This window comes from Oryx dammah, unplaced genomic scaffold (genome assembly GCF_014754425.2).
Source record: "Oryx dammah isolate SB20612 unplaced genomic scaffold, SCBI_Odam_1.1 HiC_scaffold_17, whole genome shotgun sequence".
NCBI classification, from domain to species: Eukaryota; Metazoa; Chordata; class Mammalia; order Artiodactyla; family Bovidae; genus Oryx; species Oryx dammah.
Window position 1 is genome coordinate 61,905,645 of NW_024070201.1, and position 24,390 is coordinate 61,930,034.

The 24,390-nt window shown below is 45.9% G+C and overlaps 1 protein-coding gene across 1 annotated transcript in view; it reads left to right on the plus strand.

Moving 5' to 3' along the window:
• Positions 1-24,390, plus strand: part of KIAA1549L (KIAA1549 like) — a 303,264-nt gene that overhangs the window by 209,356 nt on the left and 69,518 nt on the right. The window contains exons 12-14 of the mRNA XM_040257699.1: positions 7,275-7,438; positions 13,526-13,716; positions 22,662-22,789. Coding sequence (XP_040113633.1) covers positions 7,275-7,438; positions 13,526-13,716; positions 22,662-22,789 — 483 coding nt within the window. The remainder of the gene's footprint in view (positions 1-7,274; positions 7,439-13,525; positions 13,717-22,661; positions 22,790-24,390) is intronic.

The window sequence follows — 24,390 nt, forward strand, 5'->3', positions numbered from 1 at the left end:
CAGCCGACTCTCCTTTCCTTCAGACCCATGGGAGGATTCATTCTTCACATTCTCTGTCCCTGACTGCTGAAGCATGACCCCTTCCCCCAGGTTCCAAGGGCCTTCATTGCCCTTATCACAGTGGGCAAATGAATTGTTTTCTTGCTTTCTTCCTCATGAGCTCTTTAAAAGCAGGTACCGCATCTCATTCCTTTCTGAATATCCAGCCTCAGTTACTGCCTGGCTCTATTCTTGTGAAGGCCTAGGACCCACCTTTGCTAAATGCCTTTGCCAGGCCATGAGTGAGGCATGTGGTTGGAAGACACCATAGCAGAGCAGTTGAGAGCAGAGCCTTTGCCATAAGACAGGAGACAAATGAGTGACCCTCCCTGACCTACATTTTCCTTATCTGTTAAATGGTGAAATAAAAACACTGACCTGGGAGACCTACGAGGGGTTTAAATGAAATAATTATTGCATGTAGAGGGTTTAGTATATCCCTGCTGCTAAGCTGCTGCTAAGTCGCTTCAGTCGTGTCCGACTCTATTCAGCCCCATAGATGGCAGCCCACCAGGCTCCCCCGTCCCTGAGATTCTCCAGGCAAGAGTACTGGAGTGGGGTGCCATTGCCATCTCCAAGTATATCCCTGGGGCACCTATTAAGCACATAACAAATGGCAGCTGAATGTCTCATTTATCCATAAGGTGGAAGGACTCAAGGAGAGTCTATGAAGAAGGAAAGGTGATTTTAAGGTTAAGAGCCTATATAATTCAGAGAACAGGGTGCTGTTAATGAAATTAGAGAGGGAGTTGGTGAGGAGAAGCTCTTTTAGGAGGGAGACTGATTTATTCACTTAGGGCCATGATGAGTTTAGATGATGGACTTTCTTTTTTTCTTTTTTTGGAGGGTAGGGCCCCCCACCACATTGCATAGCACGTGGGGTCTTAGTTCTGGTCAGGGTTCAAACCCAAGTCCCATGTAAACCAGGATTTGAACCCAAGTCCCCTGTAGTGGAAGCATGGAGTCTTAACCACTGGACTACCAGGGAAGTACCTAGATGACTGACTATTAAAGGGTGCTGTGGGGGATATATAGGGCTGAAGTTAGGAAAGTTGGTGGAAATCCTAGTCTGAATCCCAGGAGAGACGCTAAAGTTAACGCTATAGACTTTGAGAATGTTGTAAATACAGAACAGAATTAAAATCCTGGAGAAATTCTAGTCCTGGAGGGAGTACAAACCAGAAGACAGACCCTGGGAAATGCTTCCACCCAGATGAGGAGGACAGTACGACCCATGAAGAAGAGGAGAAAGAGAGATGTTTTAAGTCTCATTTTCTCCTCCTGCTGCTGCTGCTGCTAAGTCACGTCAGTCATGTCCGACTCTGTGGGACCCCATAGATGGCAGCCCACCAGGCTCCCCCATCCCTGGGATTCTCTAGGCAAGAACACTGGAGTGGGTTGCCGTTTCCTTCTCCAGTGCATGAAAGTGAAGTCGCTCAGTAGTGTCCGACTCTTAGGACTCCATGGACTGCAGCCCACCAGGCTCCTCCGTCCATGGGATTTTCCAGGCAAGAGTACTGGAATGGGGTGCCATTGCCTTCTCCGCATTTTCTCCTAATAGTTCTGAAATCAGCCTGCGACGTAAACCTAAGGTCAGCGCTTTGAATGGAGAATCACGGTGTTGAACAGACGCCTCCTTGTCCCATCCCGCGTGTTCCGATGTTTTCTAAATTGCCAAGTCTAGGGCTGATGTGCAGGGCTTCCCAGGTGGCACTAGTGATAAAGAACCCATCTGCCAATGCGGGAGGTGGAAGAGATGCAGGTTGCATCCCTGGGTCGGGAAGATCCCCTGGAGAGGGGCATGGAAACCCACCCGAGTTGGACACGACTGAAGTGACTTAGCGTGCACACAGCACAGGGCCAAGGCGCAGTGCCCTACAGTGGCATGTGTGATGCCCGCTCTCCCCACGTCATCTCCGGGTAATGGGGCAGCAGTGACCTCTAAAGAAGCAGCTGCATTCCCGATGGAGGTTTTCATCTGCTCCCTTTGCAGGATCTGGAGTGAGGGGCCCCTCAGAGGGCCTAGCCAGCTGATGGAGTAGGGACAATTCTCCCCATACACAAGCAGACCAGGGCAGGAATTGGTTTCCCTTACGTGGCCATCAGACATTGATCTAAAAAAATATCACTTAAAGAAAGCTATATAGACTGGCCCTTCAGTAAAGGGAACTCTCATTCTTTCAACAAATATTTCTTGAGCGCCTAGTATATGTCTGGTGCTGTTCTAGGCCCTGGAGATATAGCTGTGAGCCAAGCAGGCGAACGCTCTGCCCACATAGATCTTATATTCCTAAGTGGGCAGATTAAGCAGACAAAATAACTGAATAATATGTTATATGCTAGTAAGTACCATGGAGAAAAATTAAGCAGGGAAGAGGCTGAAGGATGCTTAGGAGATAATGGTTGCAATCTTAAATTGTTTGGGGGTGTGAAGACGATATTGAGGAAGCAACCTTTGAGTTGCTCCTTGAGGATACCTGGGGAGAAGGTTCCAGGCAGAGAAGGGGTGGGGTTTGAGAGCCAGCGAGGAGGTCCCTGATGGGAGAGAGCAGCAATGATGAGTCACAGATGCAGCCGAGGGGCCAAGCGGTAGAGCCTCATGGGCCACACCTGAGCGGGATGAGAGCCGCAAGAGTGTGTGGGCAGGGGCATGATGGGCCTGAGCTCTCACCAGCTTTGGGGATCTGAGTTAGACCCTTCCCTGTGTCTACTCACACCAGTCATGATTTCTCATGTTTTGGGAGTCATGAAGACGAGCTGAGAACTTTTTTGAATGGATTCCTTCTCCTTTCACCATTTGCTCTACATGAGAGTAATTCTTTCTGAGTTCAGATTTTAGGGACCCTTTGACTTCATTCGCTCTGACCAACACTGTGTGTGTGCACTCATACATGCACACTCACATGCGCACACTCCCATTCATATGCATTAACTCAGAGCTGACTTAACTTGTATATTTCAGAGAAATGACTTTTTATGGTTAAAAAAAATAACATAGTCTAACCTCTGTGGGGCTCAGTTTCTTCATCTGCAAAATGGGTATGAGAGTAAAAGCCTGACAAAGAGTGTATCCCAGTGCCTAACACACAGCAGAGGCTCAGAGCGTGTTGTCTCATTTTCCTATCCTTCCTCTGACATTCTTTCAAATTAAATAGCCATTTGTTCCTTTTCACCTCTGTACATGACTTTGTAGTTTTAGATCATTATGCCAATGAATATATTGGGTTTGGATGACTTCAGTTGACCTAACTTTACTATCGCTTTGACCGTTAAATGAATTTATTAATGTACTTAGCATGCCTTTATTCTCTCCTCATTTAAATAGAGGTGAAAGGATTTTCCATACTGCCTCAAGAAGGCACACATCCATCAAAACAGTAAAGCTGAGTAAAAGCTGAACACATGTTAATATTTCATTCTTGCTAATGAAAAACATACATATAAATATATTTAGGGTATCATGTTCTGATACACTATACATTTTCCCCATCAGGATAGAATAGCCAAAATTGATATTTTTCACAGAAGCATTAAGCTTTAAAAAATGTTAATGGCCTAAAACTCACATAGAAATACTGAATTACTAAAAACAGCAGCAATTACATGTTTAATGTCAACAGAAGCACATTATCTAATGAGCTGTTTTCAGAAGTTAATAATGTGATTAATCACCAATTGACAAAAACTGTGGAAAAGAAGTTATTTTGTACTAATAGCACTCCCGAGCCAAGTGCTGCCTGAGGAGAGGTAAATCTTGGCTAATGAGGTGCCAGTGGAAGTCAGGGGTGGTTGATATCAGAGAAAGACCAGCTGGCTCCTCAGGCAGGTCCTTACCATGTGACGCTTACTGTGGGGTCTTTGTACTCCAGACTTGAGTCCTCAGTTTTGTGAGTTTAGTAGCCCCCAGAATTAAACAGGATCAGGAGTACCAACTTATGCTAACCAGACTTATAAGACAGTGATATATAAACCAGATTGAAAGTTTTTAATTTAAAATGTGGGGAACTTGGAGAAGGAAATGGCAACCCACTCCAGTATTCTCCCCTGGAGAATTCCATGGACAGAGCAGCCTGGCAGGACACAGTCCATGAGGTCACCAGGAGTTGGACACGACTGAGCAACTTAGCAAACACAGCAGTTTCATGCGTGGGGACTACCGAGGAGAAGGGAACTTCTCCCTTAAATGGCTTTTACTCTATCCTTTGTGGAAACCTGTATGGGGAGCCAAATTGCAACAGGAATAATGACAGTTTAGTTATGCATTCATTCAGCCCCTACTATGTGCAGGGGCTTCCCTGATAGCTCAGTTGGTAAAGAATCCGCCTGCAATGCAGGAGACCCCGGTTTGATTCCTGAGTTGGGAAGATCTGCTGAAGAAGGGATAGGCTACCCATCCAGTACTCTTGGGCTTCCCTTGTGGGTCAGCTGGTCAAGAATCCACCTGCAATGCAGGAGACCCCGGTTCGATCCCTGGATTGGGAAGATCCCCTGGAGCAGAGAAAGGCTACCCACTCCAATATTCTGACCTGGAGAATTCCAGGGACTCTATAGTCCATGGGGTCTCAAAGAGTTGGACATGACTGAGCAACTTTCACTTTCACGTTTCACTATGTGCAAGGCCCTGTTCTAGCCCTGAGGATGCAGCAAACAAGAGACAAAAAATAAACCTCCCTCCTCTGTTAGGGTATACATGCTAAACAAGGGGCAAGGGGTGACAGATGGTGAGCAAATAACGTATGTATCATAGCAGATGGTGACATATACTTTAGAGTCTCACCACTCCAAGTGTGGCCTGGGGCCCTGCTGCATGGGTATCTACTGGGAGCTTATTAGGCATGTTACCAAGTCCAAGCTCATATTACTCACCACACGTCAGGCCAACAAATTGAGATGCAAGTTGTTGAGGCAAGGAATAGTGACTTTACTCAGACAGCCAGTAGACAGAGAAGATGGTGGACTGGGGTCCCAAAGAACCTATTATAGGTGGACCCATCCCAATGCACAAAATTAGAATCCACACTGAGCAAGATTCCCAGGTGATTGGCATGCACTTTAGTTTGAGGGGATTCCCTGGTAGGTCAGCTGGTAAAGAATCTGCCTGCAATGCAGGAGATCCTGGTTTGATTCCTGGGTTAGGAAGATCTGCTGGAGAAGAGATAGGCTACCCACTCCAGTATTCTTGGGCTTCCCTTGTGGCTCAGCTGGTCAAGAATCCACCTGCAATGCAGGAGAACCTGGTTCGATCCCTGGATTGGGAAGATCCCCTGGAGCAGAGAAAGGCTACCCACTCCAGTATTCTGACCTGGAGAATTCCATGGACTCAATAGTCCATGGGGTCGCAAAGAGTCAGACACTACTGAATGACTTTCACTTTCACACTTTCACTTTACAGTTTGAGAAGCACTGATTTAAAGGAACACTAAGTAGGAAAAGGGGGATGGAGAGTACCTGGGGCAGGGATTGTTATTTTACAAAGAATACAGGGAAAGCCTCACAGATATAGTGACACTTGTTCAGAGCCCTGAAGGAATGAGGGAGACAGTCATGTGGATATCTAGGTGAAGAGTATTCTAGGTAGAAGAATAAGCTGATGTAAAGGCCCTGAGGCAGAAGCATGTCCAGCATGTTTAAGGAACAGTCAGAGGTAGACTGGAACAGAGTGAGTTGAAAGAAGAGCTGTAAGAGCAGAGAAGTAACTAGGATGGTTGGTTGGAGCAGATCACTTAAAGTCTTGTAGAAACTATACTGTGGCTCTTACTCTGAGTGGGGTTGGAGCCTCTGCAGGGTTTGAGCAGAAGAATGTTGTGATCTGAATTTTCAAAAGATCACTCCAGCTTCTGTGTTACAAATAGACTATAGAGAACAAGGGAGGAGACCATTGCAGGAGTTCAGGTGAGACATGTTGCTAGGTTGGACCACAGCGATAGAAAGAAGTGATATATTTTGAAGATGGGGATGACGGGGTTTGTTGACAAGTAGGATGTTGGGAGAGAATAAAAGGAACAGGTTGACACTGATGACAGTTATTGGCCTGCACAGCTGGAAGGAAAGAGTTACCACTTATTGGAGAAGAGAATATCACAAGAACAGGCTTTAGGGGGTGGGAGATTGAGAGTTGTGTTCCAGATGTATTAAATTTGAGACATCTCTTATGTATCCAGTTGGAGATTTGAGTTGGCAGTTGGATATAGGAATCTGGAGTTTGGGGTAGGGGTCCTAGTTAGAGCTATGTAAATGAGCATCATCAGCCCAGATGGTGTTTAATGCCATGAGTCTATGAGATCATCCAGGGAGTGGGAGAGACGAGAGCTTGTGTGTTATTAGCAGACAGTATCAAAAGCTAAAACAACCAGTCACAGCCATCTTGCCCACCACCTTTCCTACTGTCTGACCAGATTGCTGCTGCTAAGTCACTTCAGTCGTGTCTGACTCTGTGCGACCCCAGAGACGGCAGCCCACCAGGCTCTGCCATCCCTGGGATTCTCCAGGCAAGAACACTGGAGTGGGTTGCCATTTCCTTCTCCAATGCATGAAAGTGAAAAGTCAAAGTGAAGTCGCTCAGTCGTGTCCGACTCTTAGCGACCCCATGGACTGCAGCCTACCAGGCTCCTCCATCCATGGGATTTTCCAGGCAAGAGTACTGGAGTGGGGTGCCATTGCCTTCTCCGGTCTGACCAGATTACCCGTGTCTAATCAGACATGGTATTGATTAGAGCATGGCATTTCCAAGCATCCCCAGCTGACCATGGCAGGATGGGAGCAGATCCGTCCACTCAGGTATGTTTTATTCATTGGTCACTCAGAGGGCGACTTCACTACAATATTTCGAGTCATCTCTCTGTGACCTTTGCCTCCTGATTGAAGCAACACACTAATCCTCAGAGTTCTTCTCTCTTCTTCTGATTCATGGACATCACCAGTGGGGAAGATTGATCCCAATCCATCTTCCTCTTCCTCCTCCTGGTCCTAGTAAAGACTTTCATTCATTGAGCACCTCCTAGGGGCTACACCAAGCACCACATGTACCTTGTCTCTGATGCCTCGCCACAGGATAGCCCATTTTACAGATGGGGACACTGAGACTCAGAGACCTGGAGTAACTTGTCAAGGCAAGAGCCTTTCTGAGCCCAAAGCCTCTCAACCACCTCATGACTGGGGACTGGAGAGCACTTATCTCAGGGCTGCTTTTGCTTCCCTGAGCTCCTGGTCACGTGCTTCCCCCCTCAACTCCGCAGCGGTGGTGAAGAACCCACCTAACAACCTGTGGATCATCGCTGCAGTGCTGGCGCCCATCGCCGTGGTCACCGTCATCATCATCATCATCACTGCCGTGCTCTGCCGCAAGAACAAGAACGACTTCAAGCCAGACACCATGATGAACCTGCCTCAGCGAGCAAAGGTATGTGTTGGAAGCCGAGAGGAGAGGGGTAGGAACCCTGGCCCGAGGGTTTGGCCATTGAGGTCATTGCGAGTACCTTCGGAAACCTCCTCTTCAGTCCTCGTGTTGAAGGAGACCCTTTTGTTACTTATTTGAATGTTTAAAAAATTGTAGTAAAATATACATAACATAAAGTGCACCATTTTAGCCCTTTTAAAGTGTCCAGCTCAGTATTGTTAAGGATATTTGCATTGTTGTACAAACCTTCATTTTTATAATCAGGACACAATAACTCTTTGCTCTAAGTGCTTCTCAGTGCTTTGCAGGTACCAGCTCACCTACTCTTCGTAGCAGCTCTTTGAGGAAGAACATTATTTTACAGAGGAGGAAACAGAGGTACTGAAAATGAGGAGTTAGATAGACTTGAAAGGGGTCTCAGAGCTCATCTGACCTGACACCTTCTCTTTTACAGAGAAGTGACTTTTTCATGATGGCACAGTGAGTAAGTAGCAGAACTCATGGTAGAACCAGGTGTCTTGGCTCCTAACTCAAGGCTCTTTAGGGGCACATCAGACCCTCAAAACCTTCCTTCTTCCACTGGCCAGAGTGGCTCATTTTCAAAGGCTGCATGACGGAGACTTCCCTGGTGGTCCAGTGGCTAAGAGTTCACGCCCCCAATGCAGGGGGTCCAGGTTATATTCCTGGTCAGGTAACTAGATCCCACATGCTGCAACTAAGACAGTCAAATAAATAATTTTAAAAAAGAAAAAAGGCTGCATGATGGCCAAGCTGCAGAGCCTTGGCAGGGCAGCTGTCAAACCTCAGTTCAGTGGCTCCACTGAAGGCTAGTGGGGGCTCCATCCACCATCCACAGCCTCCACTGGGCTGCACCGTCCCCCTCCAGTGACTGGGAGAGGGGCAAACTGAGGAAATTCCAAAGGCTACTTTTCCAGTCAGACTTCCCTGGCAGCTCAGGAGACCCAGGTTTGATCCCTGGGTCAGGAAACGGTAACCTACTCTAGTATTCTTGCTTGGGAAATCCTATGGACAGAGGAGCCTAGCAGGCTATATAGTATGGGGTCACAAAGAGTCGGACATGACTAAGCAACTCAACAATAACAAGTTTTCTGGTCACATAGCTCCCTTCACCATAGTCCCCAAAAGGAACATAATAACCTCTACTACCCAGATCATCATATAATGTTTAAATAATGTCTTACAATATCCTGGGCTCTTCTAGGCCTGTCACCTTGCTTGCTCATCACAATAGTCCTATGAGGTAGGTCATAGTCAGGGCAGCTCTTATTATTTTCATTTTACTGCAGAGAAACTCAAAAGAATGAGAGACAGTGGGACTTATCCACAGCAGAGGGGGGCACTCAGGTCCATACCTGAGTCTTTGGGCTTTGTCTACATTATACACCATCCTGAACCCTGACACTTCGTGGGTAGAACCCTCCTCCAGCCCCTAACCTCTGCACTTGTTCAGCCTAATTCTCTGGGCAGGAATGAAATAGAGAATGGAATTTCACATCCCCTGGACCGCATGACTTGGTGGTTGTCCTTGCTGGGAGTCACGCATACCTAGTTCTTCCTGGATGACCATACCTCGCTTCAACAAAAGAAATCAAATGAATTTGGTTGTTTATTAAACTGAGTCACCTGTTGAGAAGCTGCAGCTTGCTGAGACACTCTGTCTAGCGAAGGGTGCAACTCCAAAGAATGTCATTCTGTGTCTGTTGACACAAAGGAACCCGCTGCCAGGACGCGGCACGATGTTGGTAATTACCCAAGCAGTGAAAAATGAAGCTATTCCAAGAAGGGGTATTTCATTTCCATCTTAGCTCAGTTACAATCTGAGCCTTTCAGACATAACAGTAATTACCAGAATCTAATTGCAGCCAAGTCCAGGAATGCAAAGCATGCCATACCGAGGTTGTAAATGCCATCTTCATGTGATTGATGAAGGCAAAATTTTATTAATTTGCTGAGATGAGCTGGGCAGCACATGATTTCAGCATATCCCCTGGCTGGAAAGCTGTCTGAAGCTGGAACGGATTCATGTTTGTGGGTTTTCATAGCCCCTTTTATGTCCTTGCCCAGCACATTGTGCTTCAAGAGATACCCAGCTGCTGTGGAAAATCAAGCAAATTTATGTTGCGTGAGATGACTGAGTTCACTCACGGGGGTGGCAGTGGTTGTTTTCTCCCTCAGTAAGGCTGGGCTACGCACTTTGATTTCCAAAGCCCTGTTATCACGGGAAACCAATGGGGCGGAACTGCCTCTTTCCTACCACACTCCTTCTGCTGGTGCAACCCGGGGACGCTGCAGCTTTTGGCAGAGGAGCGAGCCACCTGCGTCACTTCTCACAACCTGAGTGTGTGAGCAGAATTCACTTAGTGCCAAGGGACGAGGTGGGAAGAGAAAGTTAGCTATTGCCACCAACCCAGAGACGGGGAGGATGGTCTCCTGGTCTCCAGGGACACCACTGCATCTGTAAGAATGTTGGCTGTGGAGCCAGAGGACACGGCTGGGGACCTTTGCTGAGCCTCACTAGTAGACCCACCGGCTCCGAGGAGGTGAGTGTGGCTGTCTCAGAGCCAAGATCAGGCCGTACCTGCCTGCTCCCTTCTTCAGAGACAAGGTATCAATACCACAGACGTAACCCTGTTACCACTGCTGTCAGCCAGACGCGGGCAGAAGGTTAAAAAATGATCAACACAGGAGGAGAGCGGGATGTCCTGCCTTTGTCTCCTCCTTTCTTCCTAGTTCACTTTTGCTTCCTCTTTGTCATTGGATTCACAGACTTTCCCCGGATTGTCCCTTCATATAACTGAAGAGAACATGGCCCCTTGGAACAGGCAACCTGAAGAAAAAGTTGTTAAGGCCATATGGAGATACAAAACGGAGCTTAGAGGGTTGGCATGCCCTGCTCAGGATGGTGCAGTCACCCCGTAAAGATGCACTGTTCTTTTCTCACATACTATTTATATGTGCCTCGGTTTTCCCCATCTGTGAATTGGGGGTGATAACAGTGTTCACTTACACTTTGTTGTGAGGATTGAGTTATGTGAATTACTTTGAATGTGCCTTGTACAGAATAAACACTATCGGTAACTTTTTTTTTTATTATTACACATGTTTCTTAAAAAAAATCCAGGTTACATATCTACCTTTAAAATTGTTGGGGATTATTTTGATTTGATAATTTTATAAAACTCATTAAAGCAACTATAAACGTTTCATGATGTTGTATTAGCGGTGTTAGGGGTTTCCAGTGTGTGTCCAATGGGCAATTAGTTAATCTCAAGTGATTTTCAAGTTGGAGGTTGAAAGACCACTATCCTGTCAGTCAGAAGAGCAGGGGACAAGTTTTGAGTCTTTCACCACTTAGCTGTGTGGTCTTGAGCAAGTCACTGAACCTCTCTGAGCTTTTGTTTTCTTACCCATAAAGTGAAGACTGTGCTGTTTGCCCAATTTTCCCCATAAGGTTGTTGTGAGAATGAAATGAGGTGTCAGTCTTGCAGGCTGTAAGTACTGAACATGTACCTTGATTCTTGTTAACCTAATAACAAAGGCTACATCTTAAGCTTGTCATTCCTTAATGTCCTTCTGGTCAACCATCATCAATTCAGTCCCCTGAAGTATCCAGTGCAGTGTGAAGGGTGAGGAACCAAAGAAGGTGGGAATGAGGGGGACAAGCCAGCACCAGCTTGTCCTCCTCACTAGGTTCTTAGCTGCTGCTGCAGACTGCCGATAGCTCACACACAGGCCAGGAGACTGAAACCAGGAGCCAGGCGAAGTGTGGTGGGAGATGCGCAACCTAGGTGGCAGGCTGCAGAAAGAGAGAAGGCTGTGGGACGAATCATCAAGCAGTGGTTGGTGTTCTGCCTCTGGCCCCTATGGTCCTGGATTCGTATCCTGGCTCCACCATAGACCAGCTGAGTGAGTCTGATGAACCTCTCTGAACCTCAGTTTCTTCATCTTTAAAATGGAGAACCATAACAATACCCAGCTCCTTGAGCTACAGTGAGGATGAAATGACATAACTCATGTTATGTGTTCAGTGTTGTACCAACGATATCAAGTGAAACTGAAACTGTGAGCTTCTTGAGGGTAGGGGAGCCAGTTATTATTCACCTTTATATTTCCAGCACCAAGCACACTCCCTGACACAAGCCAATGCCCAATAACTGGAGTTTGAACAAAAGTGAACAGGATGATGGGAGGATAAGGGTAGAGCAGAAAAGGGACCAAGAGGAGATGAGACTGGACACATGGGTTCACACAGAATTCCAGGGTCTTGAATGCCTTGCCAGAGACTTTGGGTGCCAGAGAGAGTTTTTAATGAGGGAGTGATGACCTGATGAATTTCTAAGGGAGATAACCTTGGAGGATTGCCAAGGATGGGTCTGGAAAGGAGCAGAATCGAAATGACAAGACCATGGCAGAGTCAGGAGAGCAGTGGACCTGGGGAGAAGAGGTCGGTTTCCAGAAACATTTTGGTTGAGTTCAACTGGTGATTAATTGTTTATAGGAGAAGCAGGTGAGTCAGTATTCTAGGCACATCAGCAAGGCATGGGTTGCCATGTCTCCCTCCAAGGGATCTTCCCCATCCAGGGACTGAACCCACATCTCCTGTTCTCCTGCATTGCAGGCAAATTCTTTACTGCTGAGCCACGGAGAAGCCCTTGGCTATACTACAGACAGCTTGAAAAAGGAAGCTTTTCTGGATTTAGCAATAAGACTCCCTCCTATTCTGAGACACGACGTGATGGGTTGGGCCACGGTCTTAGACCATTTAATCTGGCCTTCCTGTTACAGTTCTTGACTAAGTAAGGTGCTAAAAGAGGAATGTCTGATCATATCAAATTCTGATAGAACGCAAATGATAGAGGTTGAGTTTCACCCCAAATTTTCTTAAAAAGAATCCCTGATGTCCATTTCACCTGGCCAATGATTTAGTAGGCAGGAAAACAATTTGAACAAATACTGATTGAGCACATACTATGGGTCAGGTACTTAGCTAAATGCTAGGCTTGAATTTACTTATCTAATCTACACAGCGTCCCTTTGAGGTGGTTAAATATCACTGTCACAGACATACACGTTTGATCCTGCTCACACTATACTCTCTCCATGTTACAGGTGAGGAAACATGTACAGAGAATCTCAGTCACTTACCCAAGGTCACACAGCTAATGTGTGTCAGAGACCAGATTTGAACCCAGGCTATCTGTTTTTAGAGTTGCTGCTCCTAGCCACCCCATTGTCCTGCCTTAAATCCGTGTTGTGCTGCTTTGGGGCATAGAGCAGAATAGAGACACTCACAGGAATTGTTTAAACATGCTTCTTGGTTTTTTATTACCCCACTAATACATGTCTGTTGGGTTTTGCTCACAGCTGCCCTATTCACTTGGGATTTCAGACACTGCAATAAAAACCTTGCTAATTTCTTAGTCATGATAAATGAGAGGTGAGCGTGCCTGCTAAAGGGAACAGTCTGGATTAGAGAGTGATTCCATAAATTCCATTTTATTTTTAATAATTATACTGCCTCACATGTGGTAGCCGGTTTCTCCTCTTTTGTTTTTGGATCTGTGATTCTCTGTAACACTCCAGGGTGGTGGAGGTAGAACAGATATGATTATCTTCATTTCTCAGATGAAAACATTGAGGTTCAGATTTCAATGACTTGGCAAAGTCACACAACCTGTTATTTCACAGAAGAGATGACAGAACTATTCTTATGTAGAAGAGGCAGGACCTGTTTAATGTAGCAATTAAGAGCTTCTAATTAGCAGTATCCAGTGACTTAGAATAAGTGGTCTAAAATCCTTGAAAGAACTTGTTCTCATAAACATATTTGCATCTTGTTTATACTATTCATTTTTCTGAGTCTTATCTGTAGAGGTTCTGTAGCTAGGTGGAATTAATGTGCACTTTGATTTCATAGAGACAGAAAATAGCGTGGAGATTTAACTCTTATTCATCAGAAAGCTAAGTATGGGCCCATCATGTGCACTTTCCTGCCTATCTTCTCTTAAAGCTGCTGTGAGCATCACACTTTGCCAGAAACATGACTGCAAATCTGTTTCCTCTTTGCAGCCTGTGCAGGGCTTTGATTATGCCAAGCAGCACCTGGGCCAGCAAGGGGCAGACGAGGAGGTCATCCCGGTGACTCAGGAAACGGTGGTCCTCCCACTACCCGTTAGAGATGCTCCTGCCTCTCAGGAAAGGGATGCCCCTCAGGATGGAAGCACCATCAAGACGGCCAAATCCATCGAAACCAGAAAGAGGTAGGCACGGGGCCAGATTCTGCCTCTCTGTGTCAGCAAGAGAAATAATTGATGGGGAGAAGAGCTGAAGCCCTCAATTCCTCTGTTCTCTTTAAAAATTCCCCTTCATGCTTGTTTTGAATATTTGAGAAAGAGACTAAGGAAGAGGATAGGAATCATAATTCTTGCATCTCATGAGCCATCCGTTGTAACGTTTTAAATGTCTAATCAACCACAATGGTTGAGGTTTGCTTCTTAGATTTATTGTAACAAATTTGGCACTGATGTTACACATATTTTTTTAAATTTATCTTAAAAGCAGTGCCTTTGGTTCAGGATAGTTGTATTTTATCTGGCAATTCTCTATAGAGCTTATGGTTTTAGTTCAAAAACTAGCTATTGGGCTTTTACTATGAGCAAGGCACTTTGACAGGCATTGGGATGGCTACAGAAAGGTTTAAGATTGATTCCTGTCCCCAGGCATCTCATGATGGAAAGACAGAGATAAACTGTTGGAATACCAAGCCTGATGGGCAGGTGCCTACTGTGGAGTCTAAACCATGTCCTGGGGAAAAGAGAGAAGGAAGAATTCAATTCTGATGTGGGAAAGTGTCATGGAAGAGGTTGTGTTTTAACCAAGCCTTCAAGGACAAGTGGGATATCCATGGCGGGGAAGAGATAAAAGCATCCAGGCTGGAAGAGCCAGGAGATAGCAATGATTACTTATGATGAATGGGGTTTAGAGTTCACAGTGTTTGAAATGCAGTGAAAGATGAAACCAGAAGATAGATGAAATCTGTGGAGAGTCCTAACTGCCAGACTGAGGAGTTTGACCTTTATACTCTAGTCAGTATTAAGCCACTGATAGTTCTTCAGGAAGACAGTGATGCCCAGCCTGTGTCTTAGAAAGACTACTCCAGTACATTGTGGATGATGGATGGGAGAGGTTAGGCTAGAGGCCAGGACACTTGTTGGGACTTTGCAATAACCTCACAAAGAGGTAATGAACTCTATGGCCAACTCTGTTGCCTGGCTAACCAACTTTCATTGCCACCCTCTTTCTTTCTTGCCTGAGACCACAATGATGGCTGAAAAACTACATCCTGTTTGCCTCCTTCTCTCCTTTCAGGTAACAGATATTTATCGATTGTTTGCTGTTAACCAGGCACAAAAGATACTGCAATGAACAAGACAAAGTTCATATTCCCATGGTTCTTACAGTTTGATGGGGGAGAGATAGACAATAAACAGAAAGATAAAAATATAGTAGGTTGGGAGGTGATGAGTATGGAGAAGAAAACAAAAGCATGGTAAGGGATTGGAGATGTCGAAAGGGGAATATGATGCTATTTTAGCAAGAGTTGGGGAAGGCCTCACTGATCAAGCGACATGTGAGAAAGACTTTATTGAAATGATGTGTAAAGTTATCTAGTGGAAAAACATCCCAAGCAGATGGAACAGTATGTGCTAAGCCCAGAGGAGGAAACGTCTTGACTTGCTTAAGGAAGAGCATGAAGGCCAACGAGGCTGATGTGAACTAGGGAGGAAGTTTGTAGCAGCTGAGTCAGAGAAACTAACTGAGGTTGATCTTGTTAGGCTTTAGAAATCAAAGTCAGAACCTGGCATTTTATTGTGAATGAAGATCAGGAGTCCTTAGAAGAGGGTTTTGAGAACAATGACAGGATGTGACTTGCATTTTAAAGGCTTACTCTGGCTGCTGTGTGGAAATAGACTGTAGAGAAGCAGAGAGACCCATTAGGAGGCTTTTGTAGGAGTCCAGGTGAGAGATGGTGGTGTGGACCAGGGCATGGAGATGTGGGAAGTGATTAGGCTCTAGAGGTGTTTACAAGGAAGAGCTGACAAGATTTGCTGATAAATTGTTGTGTAGTATGGAAATCGAGAGAGATGATTTGCCATTTTTGTGCTGGGGAAGACTGGAGGAAAAGTTTGTAGAGTTTGGATGTGGACATGTTAGGTTTGAGATGCCCATGAGACATGCAAGTGGAGACATTGAGAGCTCAGTTAACCATATGAGTCTGGAGTTCAGAGGAGAGGTCGAGAGTCGAAATATAAATGTAAGAGCTATCAGTGTTTAGTTACAAAAATCTCTGAGGCTAGATGGGCACCTTGGAGAGTATCTAAGAACTCTAAGAAATCTAAGAATTGATGCCTGGGACATGGCAGTGATTAAGAGACCCAGATAATGAAGATGAATTGGCAAAGCATAGCATCCATAAGAGGAAAACTCAGCAGTGGCCACAGGACTGGAAAAGGCCAGTTTTCATTCCAATCCCAAAGAAAAGCAATGCCAAAAATGCTCAAACTACCGCACAATTGCACTCATCTCACATGCTAGTAAAGTAATGCTCAAAATTCTCCAAGCCAGGCTTCAGCAATACGTGAACCGTGAACTCCCTGATGTTCAAGCTGGTTTTAGAAAAGGCAGAGGAACCAGAGATCAAATTGCCAACATCCTCTGGATCATGGAAAAAAGCAAGAGAGTTCCAGAAAAACATCTATTTCTGCTTTATTGACTATGCTAAAGCCTTTGACTGTGTGGATCACAATAAACTGTGGAAAATTCTGAAAGAGATGGGAATACCAGACCACCTGACCTGCTTCTTGAGAAACCTATATGCAGGTCAGGAAGCAACAGTTAGAACTGGACATGGAACAACAGACTGGTTGCAAATAGGAAAAGGAGTATGTCAAGGCTGTATATTGTCACCCTGCTTATTTAACTTCTCTGCAGAGTATATCATGAGAAACGCTGGACTGGAAGAAACACAAGCTGGAATCAAGATTTCCGGGAGAAATATCAGTCACCTCAGATATGCAGATGACACCACCCTTATGGCAGAAAGTGAAGAGGAACTAAAAAGCCTCTTGATAAAAGTGAAAGTGGAGAGTGAAAAAGTTGGTTTAAAGCTCAACATTCAGAAAATGAAGATCATGGCATCTGGTCCCATCACTTCATGGGCAATAGATGGGGAAACAGTGTCAGACTTTATTTTTTGGGGCTCCAAAATCACTGCAGATGGTGACTGCAGCCATGAAATTAAAAGATGCTTACTCCTTGGAAGAAAAGTTATGACCAAGCTAGATAGCATATTCAAAAGCAGAGACATTACTTTGCCAACTAAGGTCCGTCTAGTCAAGGCTATGGCTTTTCCTGTGGTCATGTGTGAACGTGAGAGTTGGACTGTGAAGAAGGCTGAGCGCCGAAGAATTGATGCTTTTGAACTGTGGTGTTGGAGAAGACTCTTGAGAGTCCCTTGGACTGCAAGGAGATCCAACCAGTCCATTCTGAAGGAGATCAGTCCTAGGATTTCTTTGGAAGGAATGATGCTAAAGCTGAAACTCCAGTACTTTGGCCACCTCATGCGAAGAGTTGACTCATTGGAAAAGACTTTGATGCTGGGAGGGATTGGGGGCAGGAGGAGAAGGGGACGACAGAGGATGAGATGGCTAGATGGCATCACTGACTCAGTGGACGTGAGTCTGAGTGAACTCTGGGAGTTGGTGATGGACAGGGAGGCCTGGCATGCTGCGATTCATGGGGTCACAAAGAGTCGGATATGACTGAGCAACTGAACTGAACTGAACTGATAAGAGGATGCTGAAAAACATACATAAGAGGATGCTGAAAAGCATCCATAAAAAAGGCACAGGAACAAAGCAAGGGGAATCCAGGAAGCCAAGAGAATGAAGTTATTTCAGGAGGAAGAAAGGATTGTTTGTATCAAATTTACAAATTTTGTATCGGAGTCAAGCATCAAGTCTCCATGCTTTTCTCCAGGAGATCTTGGTGCCTAAAAAGGAAGTATCGAGAAACAGAGGGCTGGATTTCAGCTTGTGTGGGGAAGAATGCGGAGGGCATGTTGATTAATTATCTGTTGCCCCATAACAAACCACTCTAAAGTTTAGCAGCCTAAAACAGCAACCATTTATTTAGCTCGTAATTTTTGGTGGATCAGCAGTCTTGGACTGAGCTCAGCTGGGTGGTTCTTCTAGTCTGAACTTGGCTTGGCTGATCTCAGCTGGGCTGTGTCATGCATCTTTGGTCAGGGGGGGAGGTCTGCTGGGCTGGCTTGTTGATGACAGCCTTGTCTGGGGCGGCCATCTAACTGGGGCATCTTGGTATGTGGTCCTGAATCCTCTAGTAGTTTAGCTCTCGCTTTTTGACAAGATGGTTACAGAGTTCCCAGGGAAGCAAGAAAACAAGCCCCAAATAAACCTCAAGTCTTTGCTCCTATCATGTTTATTACTGCCCTATTGGCCAAAGCAAAACACAAGAGTCAGTGTGGGAGGGGACTACCCTAAATTGGTTACAGGGAAGTGTGAACAAATTGGAAACTTAACTGCCATGGTACACCCCAGCCTGGAGTTGAAACATACAGAGAAGCAATGGATGATGTATCGGAGTTGGCTGGCCAGTAGTGTTATCTATCGTAATTATTCTCATTATGATCTTTGCCAAGTACAATAAAGGCACGTTAATAATTTTTATCACCTATTAGGATGGCACTGAAAAGAAATAAATAGAATTACTAAAATTAGGATATTAACATAGGACTACACTGCCAGGAAGAATGGAAAGTTTTCCACACATTCTAGTTGAGTGGTTTAAATTTTGCAAAGCTTTCTTTTTAAAAAATGATTTTAGAACAAGCTCTTTTTTTCATGAATTTGCAAGGAGTCTACTCTTGCTGCTGCTGCTGCTGCTAAGTTGGTTCAGTCGTGTCCGACTCTGTGTGACCCCATAGATGGCAGCCCACCAGGCTCCCCCATCCCTGGGATTCTCCAGGCAAAAACACTGGAGTGGGTTGCCATTTCCTTCTCCAATGCGTGAAAGTGAAGTTGCTCAGTTGTGTCTGACTCTTCGTGACCCCATGGACTGCAGCCTACCAGGCTCCTCTGTCCCTGGGATTAATCAGATTCAAATTCTTTAACCTCAGATTTTTATTAAGAAATACTAGCTTATGAAACAAATACAAATAAAGAAAACAATGACCCTGTTAAATAATATCTCCATTTGCTTCATAATTTTGTCTACAAATATAACTTTAATAAGGGCTGGCTATATCATTGCCAAAACTGTGGGAGAAACGTCATCTCTGTTCAAGTTCAACTGATCACAGGAGTCTCTGATCATTTAGGAAGATTTTAAGATGCCAAATCCAAGAACAAACCTATCATACATCTATGTTTCTGTCTTCCCCAACTTGCCACATCAGTCTCCTCATTCTTGCCAGACCAGGACTGTGTGACCTCTCAGAATGGGGCTGTTAGATGATCCAAAAAGTTTTGCAAGTGAAGAATAAGGGAGTGACTTCTCCAGTGGTCCAGAGGTTAAAAGACTATGCCTTCCAGTGCAAGGGATGCAGATTCGACCCCTGGTTCGGGAGCCAAGATCCCACATGCCTCGTGCCCCCCCAAAAGCCAAAATATAGAAAATGGAAACAGTGTGGTACAACTTCTATAGATCCACACACAAAAAAATGATCCACACAAAAAAAAAATCTTAAAAAAAAAAAAAAAGAATGGGGAAACCGATGATTTGGTGATCATTAAGATATCTCCATTCTTCAAAATTGTTTTAAAACTGAAGGAAAATGGAAGATTTAGCTGTGTGCAAACAACCAGTTGATGTTTCCAGTTCTTTTCCTTATGTAGGCTTTTGGCAATGCTATTTTGTTGGTCCATGACTGAAATTATGAGCAAGGATGGAGAATCGACCTCATAGGGACAGCCATTTGCAGTGGGCACTTCACTGCATGGACTGGTCCTGATTGTTCAGCAGTTGATTTAATCCCCACCCCCATGATTGTTCTTCAGGATCTGTGTCCACCCAGACTCAGAATGGGGACTATTAAGTTCAGTGGCCTTAGATTGCAGCCTCTCTGGTGACCCATTTAAAGACATTTTTTTGTCCCTGTCCTGAGTAGACACATGCACACACACAGACATCTCACCCTCTGTTTTGGATCAGAACTTCATGGAATTGACAAACGCGGGTCTCCTGCATTGCAGGCGGACTCTTTACTGTTTAAGCCACCCAGCCCTGTGAATGGAGTTGACAGTTTCGTTTAAACAGAAGTCTATAAGCTGATGCAAAGAGTAAAGCAGAGTTGGGCTCCCCCACACCCCAACCCTGGAAATGTGCTCATTCATACCTTTCCTTGGAGGGAGAGGAATAGCCAGAAAATTATTTCAAGATCAAATGAAGGAAGGGACATGCAAATGCCTCAGTTCAGTTCAGTTCAGTTCAGTTCAGTCGCTCAGTCGTGTCCGACTCTTTGCGACCCCATGAATCGCAGCACGCCAGGCCTCCCTGTCCATCACCATCTCCCAGAGTTCACTCAAACTCATGTCCATCGAGTCGGTGATGCCATCCAGCCATCTCATCCTCTGTCGTCCCCTTCTCCTCCTGCCCCCAACCCCTCCCAGCATCAGAGTCTTTTCCAATGAGTCAACTCTTCGCATGAGGTGGTCAAAATACTGGAGTTTCATCTTTAGCATCATTCCTTCCAAAGACATCCCAGGGCTGATCTCCTTCAGAATGGACTGGTTGGGTCTCCTTGTAGTGCCTCAGAAAAACCATTAAAGATTTTGTGCACGTAAAACAAGTTGCCAGGAGCTTTTCTTTCTGGACCTCAGTGAAAATCCCTTTGTCCCAATAAGCCAATGGGAAGAGGTCAGTTCAGTTCAGTCTCTCAGTCGTGTCTGACTCTTTGTGACCCCATGGACTGCTGCACGCCAGGCTTCCCTGTCCATCACCACCAACTCCTGGAGTTTACTCAGACTCATGTCCATTGAGTCAGTGATGCCATCCAACCATCTCATCCTCCCATCCCCTTGTCCTCCAGCCTTCAATCTTGCCCAGCATCAGGGTCTTGGGGAGAGTGAAGAAGTGAAGTGAAGTTGCTCAGTCGTGTCTGACTCTTTGCAACCCCATGGACTGTAGCCTACCAGGCTCCTCAGTCTATGGAATTTTCCAGGCAAGAATACTGGAGTGGGTTGCCATTTCTTTAACTGTGAGGTTCTGAAAACAATCCTAGAGCGTGTGTGTGTTTGCACACCGGGCACTCAGTGATCACATAGTTAATGCCTCATTCATATTTCCCAAACCACATTTGTTGTATTACTTTTATGGTGAAAGAGGTTGTGGTAAAAACAAAACAAAACAAAACAACAGCCCAGAGAAGTGCTGAATTAAACAAAATGAGATGAATCTCTTTCTGACAGGACTGATGGGACCCTTTGAAGTGCTAACGTGCTGTCGAATGCCCAAAGAGGGAGCATTGTAAACGGTTCTTCCCAGACGCATGCTTGTCTGCATGTCCTTGGCAGAGAGCATCTCCTGTGGCCCTGAGTGTGTTCTGTGCACTCGCGCCGACTCTGCCTCCTCCCATGGTTGTGAGTGGGCACTTTCATTGTGCATGGTTTTTAGGGTGCTGAAGTGCATGGAAATGTGCATGACTGAGAATCCCAAATTCTCAGAGGAAAAGAGGGAAATGGGAGGAGGAGGCTTACTTACGGGTCAGGGGCTGCATTTTATTCCAGTCAGTTTTCCACTGTAGGGGCCACGTGCCAGTAGGTTCTGAGTTTGTGCAATTGACAAGAGAAGAACAAAGGGTTTGGTGAGCCTCTGGATAGCTGCCCCCTGATTGTCTCCCCCAGAGGGGAAGGCCGTGGGTCTTTAGCTCATCCTACCCACAGGCTGGTGTGATCTTAGGTGCATGAGCCTCAGCAGGGTCAGGAATCCCTTTCCCCATAGGTTCCAGAGGACCAGAGAATGGCCCCAAGGGAAGGCAAGAAGGCCCTGTGGCTTGCCCTGTGTAGGGCCTGCCTCCTCTGGGACACCATAGAAGACAGAAAGGAAAGGGGCTCTGGCTTCCAGGGCTGACTCACCACTTCCCAACTCTGCCCTGGACAAAACACCTCGCCTCCTGAAATTCACGTTCCTCACTTGCTAACAAGAGCGGCAGTCACCGTGCCAGTTGGTTGCAATAAGGACGCAGCAACAGTGTGAAGGGCTTTTCAGTGGGCGCTAGTGATAAAGAACGTGCTCACCAGTGCAGGAGATGTAAGAGACGGGGGGTGTGATCCCCAGGTCGGGAAGATCCCCTGGAGAAAGGAAAGGGCAATGCACTCCAGTATTCTTGTCTGGAGAATCCCATGGACAGAAGAGCCTGGAGGGCTACAGTCCATAGGGTCGCAGGGTTGGACATGACTGAAGTGACTTAGCACGTAGAACAACAGTTTGAAAGCACGCCGCACAGTCCTTGGCACATAGTAGGTGCTCATGGTGGGTTTTTGGAGAACGTGGGTGGTATCTTCATATCTCTGGATGCCTGTAAACCTGGCACAGATTCCAGCACAGAGTAGGGATTTCTGAATGAATGGATAGCTCAAATTGATAGATTCAAATGTAAGTGGTTCCCAGTTAGCACAAAGAATGTGTGTGCATGTGTGAGAGAGAGAACTCAGTGGTGGAGTGACCTAATCTTTAGGAGTCAAGGTATATTCTGTAAAGAAATCAGCCAAAGAGAACCGTGTTTTATGCATGTCCCTCAAGATGCCACGTGAATCAAACACTGCAACACTCTCCAAATTGCCGTGTTTTAAAAAGAGGGCACAGTGAGCAAACACCATCACTGCCATGTCCGTAGTCACTGGGGGTTAATGAAAAGGAGATGGGGATGGAGGACTGCACTCGTTGAACTTCTCTGCAGAGCTTAGCACTGGTAAACGCACTTTAAGCCAGCTGCTTAACCCTGTAGTGTTAAGCTATAGTGTTGTACTGCAGGGTTTGTTTTTTCCCCTTTTCCTATATTATGTCTTCTTGGTGGATAAAACTGGAAAGAAAGCCTACAGACATAAACTGTGCAAATAAAATAACCTTGAGAGGAGGCTGCTCTAGTTGAAACTTACCGTCTCCCTGTTGCTATGGTTACCTCCAGCAGGTCGCCCAGTGAGAATGGCTCTGTCATCAGCAACGAATCAGGGAAGCCCAGCTCGGGGAGGCGCTCACCCCAGAATGTAATGGCACAGCAGAAAGTGACAAAGGAGGAGGCTCGGAAGAGAAATGGTGAGAAGCCTTCCCTGCCAAGCACCACCCCCGAGCCCAGCCCACACACACTCGCGCAAGCGCGTGCTCACACTTGCACACCAGTGTGCTTTAAATCAGCCCCACGCTCCTCCTTCCTGTGTCCTACCAAGGTCCTACCTACCTTCCTGAGGTGTCACACTATCCCCTTCCCTGAATTATTCTGTTTCACTGCCTCTGCCCTCTGTTCTTATGGGACTGTGCAGAAAAACCTCATTTACAGGTTGAACTGAGGTTTGCTTAGAGATTTTTCTTATTTGGGGGTGAATTGCCTTGATTTCTAGCACCAGGTCCACTAGAGTGGCGGGTTTCCAAACTGATGCTTGTCTTGGAGGTTGCCCTGAGCACCTTGATAAATTTCAGGGGTTCAGTCTGTGCCTGTGAATCCAGATAGTACAAGTCCAGCTCCCCCAGGAAAAACAAGACAGTAATAAATCTGTCGTCATAAAAATCAGCCCGTGCTTCTGTCTTTATTCTCCAGGGCAACTTAACGGTTTAGTCTCTCTCTAGGGCAGGTCTTTTCCCTCCCTGTAAGGACTGGTCTTGGGGGTTGTTTACAAGTGGTCACAGCTGCCTTGCCGTGCTGTTGCACCGTCTATAGATGGCATCTGTCAGGCATCATTGTGCAGCCTCCCTCCCTCCTCCTCATCTTACTTTTGTCCTGAACCTCATCTTCGCTCAATCCTTCCGTGTGTGATATCTCTGCCACTCAGATCAGGGAAAATTCCTTTTGGATCTCCAAGGGTTATAGATGGAGTCCTATAGCAATGCCAGGTGAAAAGGCAAACAGTCTGGCACTCTGGTTGGCTGTGCTTTTTTTAAAAAAGGAATTTGATGAAGTGTGGTTCAAGGACTCTGTCTTGAAGAGAGCACCAGAATATTCTTTTGTTTTCAAATATCACTTATTTCTTTTTTTGACCAAAAAAGAGTGACACAATGGATTTGTCTTCTGTAGGGAAAACGTGGTCCCTATTTCTGGCCATTATGTAAAGCATGTGTTTAAACTGGCATACCGATTTGATTCTTAAATTTTTTTCTTCTCCTAAACCCCTCTATGCTCTGTAACATAAAGACCGTTGGTGCCATGCCAGAATCAGGGTGTGACGTATGGGGTTTTCCTGGAATAACCACCCCACCTGGGACCACTTGGTGTTCTGCCAATCCAACACACAGGGAACCGCAGAACTCTGGCTTGTAAAGGGAGATGTGAACTTCGCAACTTTCTCCTCTTTCCTCCTGAGTGAGATCGTCGGAGAGGTGGGCAGAGGGAGTGCGGCAACCCAGAGACGATGGGCAGTGAAGCCACAGGGGCAGGCTGCTTTAACCAAATGTGGTGACCACCATGACCTCTAATCAAGAGGCCCTTCTGCTCCTCCTACTCCTGGCACACTCCTCCCCCACCTTCCTTTATATTCTTCCTGGAAATGTATAAAGTCTGGGTGAACTCCGGGAGTTGGTGATGGACAGGGAAGCCTGGCATGCTGCGGTCCATGGGGTCGCAGAATTGGACACGACTGAGCAACTGAACTGAACTGAACTGAAATCAGAGTCCATCCTCCCCCAGCTGCCCCATCACCCACCAC